Raw genomic sequence first — 8,378 nt, forward strand, 5'->3', positions numbered from 1 at the left:
CCTGCCTCTTCCTCCTGAGAGCTAGGATTAAAGGCATGTGCAACCACCATCCCGCTTCAATCTGCTTTCTTCTACCACCCAGGACCACCAACCCATGGGTGGCACTATCCACAGTGATCTGAGCCCTCCCACTTCAATCAAGAAAATGTCCCACAAGCCAATCTGGTGGTGGCATTTTCTCAACCACAGTTCTTTCTTCCCAATTAACTCTTTGTTGTTGTTGTTGTTGTGGGGGTGGGGTGGGGTGGAGGGTTCGAGATAGGGTTTGTCTGTGTTGCATTGGAGCCTGTTCTGGAACTATATAGGCTGGCCTCAAACTCAGAGATCTGCCAGCATCTGCCTCCCAAGTGCTGGGATTAAGGGTGTGCGCTACCATTGTCTGGTCCAAATAAATTTTGTTTGTGTCAAGTTGACATAAAACTAGCCAGCACACCTTGAAATCAGACCACCTGAGGTTTGATTGAGCTGGATCTCAACTTCCACGCTTCCATTTTGGAGGTGATAGATTTATAAAGGTATTCTCTGACAATACCAGGGCAGGCCCTCAAGCCCTAGGACTCCAGGCGGCTTCCTTGCTTTGTGAGAGGTTCCGTGAAGCAGGACATCCTGAAGTCTGAGATGTGTTCCATTTGACTTGGCTTGGTTCCACCTGTGTTCTTTATGTCCTTAGAACTTATGACTCTTCTGTCTGGGCTGCTGCAGCCTTCCCCTGAGCAGCGGACCACTTTAGAGGAGCTGATCCTAGACCCCTGGGTGACACAGCCTGTGAACCTTGCTAACTACACCTGGGAAGAGGTGTGTCGGACCAACCAGCCAGGTGAGAAGTCTCAGCCTTCCCTCCTCCCGCTCTTTCCTGTGTCTTTTGTTTGGGATGGGAAGGTGACTAGGCCTCCTTCCGGGATAAGGCTTCTTCCACCACACTGTCCTAGTTACATATACCAGAACCTGTGGCTGGTCTGAAAAATGGGGCTTGACTGTGTAGAGACCCTTAGGTGCCACTTGGGTGTGGCTATGGACCTTAGAGGGAGGATAAGTTCTTTTACTAACCATGGCCGGGAGAGATGAGAATGTAGTAGTTGAAGAGTCAGCTGGTTGACTAGTCCCAAGAGGGGTCAGGGTACAGATGCTGACCATGATGCTAAGGGGCTAGACGGGGCATCATGTCTCTTCAGAAAAAGACTCCCTAGCTCCAAGTCAGAGCTCCTGAGGAACCCAGGCTGGAGATTAGCGCGTGCATGTGTGCACACTCACACACAGTATCTCAGCAGGATCTATACCTCTAGAATATCACCCTGTGGTTTCAGAATCCACTGCCTACCCTCCCCCAATTCTGTTGTTCCTAAACAAAGTATTTTAGAATCTTATTGTTATGTTTTCTTCACCCTTTAGAAACTGGCCTGTTGTCAGCTGCAAGTTTGGAGCTTAGGAGCAGGAGTCCAAGTGAAGTGACTCACACAAAGGATTTCAATGGACCTCCTGCTCCCAGGGAGGCTCCTGGTGACGAGCACTGCCTGCATCCTGAGGATCCATCTCTGTCAGTCAGCTGAATGAAAGCTCTCTCCTGCTATTTTCTACTTGATTTGGGAAATTGTATGGATTTCAGGGCTTCCTACGAGGAGAAAGAAATTCTGAAGAACTGGGATGAATTCCCCTTCTACAGATTTCTGTGAAAGTGCTAAAACAAGCTTGCAATAATATATATAAAATTTAGGTTTTAGGTTTATGAAAGACTTGTAATTCATTTTTTTATAACCTTGAAAAAAAGCATTCTAGTGTTCAGTTACTTTGTATTATTAAAGGACTTTAACTTGTGAGCCTCAGAAAGACATGAGGAATATTTCAATTCTCTGTTTTGTTGTTTTGTTCTTTGCTTGTAAGCTTGTGAGACAGGATCTTACCACTTAACTGTGGCTGGCCTTGAAGTCATAGAGATCTGCCTGCCTCCTGCATGATAGGATTAAAGATGAGTGACACCATGGCCAGCTCTTTCTATCTGAGAGTGTGTGTGTGTCTTTCCCACTGACTTGGTATCTGTGATAATGGTGTAGAGTCCATAGAGTTGGCTAGACAAAAATGACCAGAATATTTTCTTTCTTGAACTTTTTCCAAATTAAAGCTACTTAATTAGTTAAGTTACCCTGGCTAGGACTCTATGGGACATGAGAGGTGGTGGTTTTCTTCGTTTTTCCATTTCTTTACCCCACTTACCACAGCTAAAAGAGCAATCTATCCTGGTTTACTCTGGGACTTTAGGCCTGTCAGCCATCTGTCAACCCATAGTACCCTCCCAGCACTTTCAGACACCCCGTGTCTGGCCCAGCTCTACTTCGTCTGTGTGAAAGGCTCTCGGTGAAGGGTGTCAACTCGACTGTGACTGAGGGTTTCCAGGCCCAGTCTCCAGAAGTTGGTGACATTTTAGCTTTTGATTTCAGATGAGCTGTTTCTTAGAATGAAACAAATGTCTTTCCTTGTAGTCTTTATTACACATAGAGCACAAGATATTATAGATTTTTTTTTCAGACAGTGTAGTAGGGCTGAGGATGCAAAATGCAGCTTTCTAAGAACCATTTCTATATTAGAAAAAAAAAATAAAGCTTTTGGTTATAGTCTGATGTCTTATGGGTGTTCTTTGCAGGAAAACAAAACCAAACAATACAAAAGCTCTCAAAACCTTAGAGACTAAGGTTCTGAGTTGGCAGCCGATAATTTTCCCTCTTGGAATTTCAAGTTTGATTCAAGATGCAAAGTTTTGTGAAGACTAAAGATCCTTCCAGACTTTGACAGCAGCCCTGTGTTCTAGCCATCACTTTGTTTCAGTGCTGTCTGACTGATTCAGGTTCCTAGATTATTTTCAAGAAGTTGGAGTGGCATAGGGTTTTCTTAGGCTTTCAGTGTGAAGGCCTAAATGATGTTTATTTAGTTAGAAATTAAGACAAAAGAAAGTTTTACACAGATTGCAACTTTCCTATCCTTTTATACAACCCAACCCTTCTGTCAAAAGATATGTTTAAATACTTCAGCCCTAGGTCAGTGTGTAGCACAAAGTAGGAATATGTTTATTGATGTAACAGCCTGATCCCTTTTTTCACACAAGAAGCCAATAAACCAGGAAGAAATAAATGTAATAATGACTTAAGAGTGGTGGGATTTAGGCAGCTGTGAGAACACAGCTTTTTATCTTTTACTGTTCTCTCCTTCTAAAAGGTTCCCAGGCTTTTTGCCCAAACAGGTCTAAGATGCAAATTTAGTGCATGCAAATTTGTATGGAACATTCTAGTGCCTCATCTTTATGGGAAATCAGACCTCTGTGCTAAGAGAGCTCTGTTGTTTATAAGTGAAAATATGCCATTGTTCCTATCATTTTATTACTTGGGCCATGTATTTTTTTTAATGGCAGACATCTTCTCTGTGTGTACCTATGTGAGTTTATATGTGTATTACATACTGGGTTGTTACAGTTGGGTATCCTCTGTAACTTTGAGGCTGGGTCTCTCCCTGTACCTGGACCCACATTTCTTTTTGGCTAGACTGTCACTCAGTAAGTCCCGTTGATCCTCCTGTGTCCTTCCCTCTCCGTGTTGGGATTAAAGGCATGCATGGGGTCACACCTGGATTTTTATGTGGGTATTGGGATCTGAACTGCAATCCTTATGCTTGTGCTGCTAATTGCTGAGCTATCTCTTCAGTCTCTAAAGACTGGCTTCTTTTGGTGTGTGTGGCCAAGTATTCACTTTGAACACAGTTAAAAACCAAAAACTTATATGGGCATGTGTGTCATTGTGTGTGTGTGTGTGTGTGTGTGTGTGTGTGTGAAGGTAGACATTTGTGGAGTGAGTTTGTTCTTTTACACTTTTACATGGGTTTCTAGGATCAAACTCGGGTCATCAGACTGGTGTGGCAAGTATCTTAATTGCTGAGCCATCTTGCTGACCCTAAACACGCATTTTTAAACAATACAATTTACCAAATACCTTTATCTAGGTTTGGATCCAGCTTACCATTTCAGGAAGAATTTGGGGCTGTCCTGAGAAGTTATTGCTGTATTACAGTGTCCACCAAAACCAGTATTCACTTCAAAGGTGACCCCGGGAGCATGAATTTTGATAGCTCCAAAAGAGATTCCACTGTGGGTGTAGTTAGGTGAAATATTATTAGCTACAGAACAAAGTCATAATCAAGGCATTTACCGGACACATTGATAGGGATAGAGATAAGAAGGTGACTGCAAAGACATTTACCTACAGTATTTTAGGTGTTAACTAATTATATGATTAGCTTTTGGATTGGTGAGAACAGCCGTCTAAGAATATATTTTAAAGGCCTTCATAGTCACAAAACTGTTTAGTTGGACAGTGAATGAATTTCAAAAAGGCTAAAAGATAATCCATGATAATTTGATTCTGGTCTGCGACATCCTAACTCCATAATTACAGTTAGGTTATTTGGCCTTATAGAATCTTTTTAAAATTTTTATGTAAGGTTTTTTTTTTTTTCATTTTACATATCAACCACAGTTCCCCAGTCTTCCCTCACCCAACTTCCCACCCACTCCACTCCACTCAGAAAGGGTGAAGTTTCCCATGGGAAGTCAACGAAGTCTGGCATATCAAGTTGAGGCAGGACCAAGCCCCTCCTCCCTGAATCAAGGCTGAGCAAGGTATCTCTCCATAGGGAATGGGCTCCAAAAAAACAGTTTATGCACTAAGGCTTATAGAATTTTTAACACCTGCTTCGTTTTTGTGTCCCGTCTCTCCCGGCACACCTGTAAGTGTGGTTTACAACAGGAAATAATGGTGTGAGCTTAGCTTCTCCCGTACTTTGAAGGGCAGTTGAGAAACCCCTGTGGTCTTGCTTGTTCCTGGCAGAGCACAGCTGAGGGAAGCTGCATCTGCATGCGGCAGCATGGGGAAAGAGCCCAGGGGATTAAAAGCTTGGCCGCGGAACAGAGGAACGCTGCCTCCCAGGATTGCGGCGGACACAGACCGGAGGACGGACATTGTGGGCCAGGAAGGACCGCCCCTTCCGGCGATCCAGTTACGTTCGCCGCTGGGGCTCCATGGCTGTTCTAGGACGGCGGGTGAGATTGCCTTAGGTCCGGGGATCACAGCAGCCGCGGGCGGGACGTGCAGGAGGCCCTGCCGCAGGTTATTTGTGACCATGTCTGGCCGCTTTGTGGCAATACCGCTCCCGGGTGGTGTGTGCATAGACAGCCTGGTCCTGACATGAGCCACTGGCTTCTATGGAGTTTCGGCTAACGTGGCGGCTATGGGCTTAGGAGACATGGACCACCAAGGCGGAGAGAGGGGAGGCTGGTCGTGCTAGAGAGGTTTTGGAGATCAGTCTGGCGGGCATCGGATGCCTAATTTGTTATGTGCTGGTCCCAGACACCAAGAATTGACAGACTCCTGCCCAGGAATATTTTTCCTTTAATGAAAAGTAGCATCGAAACAATTATCCTTTGTTGGAATAAGTTTAGGTAGTGCATCTATCTGGTGGCTTGTCTGCGGTTCAAAATTTTCAGCCAAATATTAATGACTAGGAGTCCTCCATAAAAGCTCAGAGTATTGGCTGTGCCTGGCTCCTATATCTTCTGTAAGTGCTGTCGTCTATATGCTAATTTCCTTCTCTGGAGACCTTTTAGGCCCAGGGGTTTTACAGATTGTTTACAAAAACTGTTAGCTTTTATGGGCCAAGGTCCAAAATACTCGCGCTCTGTGATCTTGTGGTGGTTTTTTATCCTGAGGTGGAACTGATTCTGTTTTGGCTCTGTCTTGCAGGTTCCTGACTGGCACCGACTAATGACCCGCTCCTGGACCTGTTTGGCCAGGCAGACCCCTCATCTCAGAGACCGTAAAAGGATGAGTCCTTCTTTGTTTTGCAAACTATCTACAGTACCCAGTGGAGAGAACCTTCAAGAGTCCTCCTGTGTTAGACCCAAAACGTATGTGCAGGAACCAGAGTACAGGACACATCTTGTTCAGTGTCTTCATAAGGAGCAGAAGACTTTTGTGGATCCTAAGTCCATAGAGCTTGCAAACATCATCAGTTCCCTCCAGGACATGGGTTTTGATGAAGCCCATATTAACAGCTTGCTCAGTATACAGCCAAGCGTCCATCCTCAACAGCTGCTGGACATAATTTCAGAATTTCTACTCTTGGGATTGCACCCAGAACCTTTATTTATGGCTTTGAAGAAAAGTCCACAGTTACTGAAACTGTCTCCAGTGCAAATGAAGAAGCGGTCCAGTTACCTGCGGAAGCTTGGCCTTGGAGAAGGTAGATGAAGCAGCAGACTTTGTAGTGTGAGAGGAGTCGGAGTTAGTGAAAAAATAGCCTGCTTAGTCCAGCCTTCTGATATTGTGACATGACAGGTCATATACAAATGTGTTAGGTTGCATTATGCATGTGGTCTGTGGGCTAAATACCCTTGTAAGGTGAAGTGAGGTTGGAAGGTTCTCCGAGGAGATGTGTGATGGGCCCTCTGCAGAAGGTGTTGTAAGAGGTATGCAGGGAGATTAGCCAGGAGGAGAGAACCAAGGCCAAAACAAGTCCCATGTGTTCTGTTCATTGAGGTCTCCAGCTCCAGAACAGTGGGAACATGAATTCTGTTTTTGGATGCTTAGAGTTGCTATGTGGTAGTGATATGTGTATGCATATGGGTGACCTCTGCAAAAACATCCCGTACAAAAGTTTAGACCTGGTGGTGCCAGGTTCCTGGAGAGCTGCAGAGTGGCCTCCTGCTAACTTTGTCATTCCTCTGGAGAAGGGAGATGGAATACTCCGGTGATGTCTACCCATTTGACCACTTTTTATTTCTTTTTATTATTGACTGTTCCTGGTAAGACTTTTACCACCCAAGTAGGGGAGGCTTAGAGTCCACTGTTTGGTACCTCTGTAGGCCTCCTATAGAAAATGAGCAAAAAAGAAAAAAAGGTTTTCCTGTAGTGTCTTCTGAGTCTAAGCTCAGTATTGAAGCACAGCTTGAGTGATGAAAGCAAAGTGCACGCCTAGGCTGGGCGTGGTGGCGCATGCCTTAAATCCCAGCCCTTGGAAGCCAGAGGCAGGCAGATCTGTGAGTTCTAGGACAGCCCCAACTACACAGAGAAACCCTATCTCAAAAACAAAAGAAACAAAAAACAAAAATAGCTTGCCCTTTGGAAATTCCTCTTCACACAGCAGTCAAGCAGAGACAGTGACCAACTATGCTGTTGGGAAAAATAGTTAATAGTCTAAGTAGTTTTTAAGTTTCCAGCTATTAAATTTGCCAATATTCCTAAGAAAATTGGTCCAACTACTAAAAGAAGACCATTTACTCCACTTTGTCTGGGACAGCTCCTGTTTATAGCAGTTGTCTGGATACAGTTACTAATGTGGCTCACGAGAGGACACTCGGAGGCCAGGTTAGGGATGTAGGGTGGGCTGCTGGATCTGAGAGGACGTGTTTCCACGGTGCTTTATAGAAGGCAGAGTCTGAAGTCAGCAGTCCTATGAAGGGAGGTGATCCTTGTCAGAGTCTGTGTGTGTATTGTATCTGTGAGTGTGTTTGGTAGCACATGTTCCGGGGCTTAGGTGGATGCCGTGAGACAATTTTGAGAGTCAGTTGTCTGCTTCCACCGTGTAGGTTCTGGAGACTGAACTCAAGTTATGAGGCGTGGTGGCGGGCGCCTTTACCCACTGACCTACTCGTCTACCAGCCCCTAACTATTGTTCAGCCCTTGGCTTTCCAGAATACCTGAAATTACATGCTTTCCTTTTCTTACTATCCTACAGGGAAACTGAAGAGAGTGCTGCACAGTTGCCCTGAGGTTTTCACCATGCGCCAGCGGGACATTGATGGTGTTGTGAGGGTCCTCAAGGAGAGGTGCATGTTCACAGCACAGCAAATCACTGAGCTTTTGCACAGGTGCCCAGGCGTTTTTCAGGCAGACCCCAGTGAACTAGAGTACAAATTCCAGGTGAGAATGAGTGACTAGACTCTTGACTTCAGATTTTTAAGTTGAGTAAGGTCAGCTGTGTGGACAAGAATCCTCTGAGTAGAGCTCAGAGCTTCTGTTCTAGAGCAGTACAGCTCCGTTCTTCTTTTCTCCCCACAAAGCAAACCTGTCCTTCCGCTTTACTTCCTTGACAGAGAGGGACCTGGCCCCATTCCAGGTCCAAGTAGGTACTCTGAAATTACTATTGAGAAAGCTAAAACCTTCCCAGCCTTAGAGTGAGTGGGGGTTTGGAGAATGTGACAGCAGATGTGACAGGTAAGGTCAGAAGCACTGTGCAGCTGGGAAGGGTGGTACACTCCTTCAATCTTAGCTCAGGAGGCAAAGGCAGGTGGACCTCTGAGTTTAAGGCCAGCCAGGGATATGTAGAGACCCTGCCTTAAAACA

The 8,378-nt window shown here is 45.2% G+C and overlaps 2 protein-coding genes across 4 annotated transcripts in view; both read left to right on the forward strand.

Moving 5' to 3' along the window:
* Positions 1-1,684, forward strand: part of Pask (PAS domain containing serine/threonine kinase) — a 36,343-nt gene extending 34,659 nt beyond the window's left edge. The window contains exons 16-17 of the mRNA XM_005361378.2: positions 671-817; positions 1,390-1,684. Of these exons, the coding sequence (XP_005361435.1) occupies positions 671-817; positions 1,390-1,547 (305 nt within the window). The 3' untranslated portion in view covers positions 1,548-1,684. The remainder of the gene's footprint in view (positions 1-670; positions 818-1,389) is intronic.
* Positions 1,685-5,023: 3,339 nt separating this feature from the next.
* Positions 5,024-8,378, forward strand: part of Mterf4 (mitochondrial transcription termination factor 4) — a 4,478-nt gene continuing 1,123 nt past the window's right edge. Inside the window, exons 1-3 of one of the 3 annotated variants that reach the window (XM_005361379.3) lie at positions 5,024-5,077; positions 5,778-6,276; positions 7,771-7,955. In XM_005361379.3, coding sequence (XP_005361436.1) covers positions 5,057-5,077; positions 5,778-6,276; positions 7,771-7,955 — 705 coding nt within the window. In that variant the 5' untranslated portion in view covers positions 5,024-5,056. Of the gene's footprint in view, positions 5,093-5,571; positions 5,593-5,777; positions 6,277-7,770; positions 7,956-8,378 lie in introns of those variants that run through there. The other 2 variants (XM_026786061.1, XM_026786060.1) reach the window with 2 other exon arrangements.

The sequence above is a fragment of the Microtus ochrogaster genome, linkage group LG4 (genome assembly GCF_000317375.1).
Source record: "Microtus ochrogaster isolate Prairie Vole_2 linkage group LG4, MicOch1.0, whole genome shotgun sequence".
NCBI lineage: Eukaryota > Metazoa > Chordata > Mammalia > Rodentia > Cricetidae > Microtus > Microtus ochrogaster.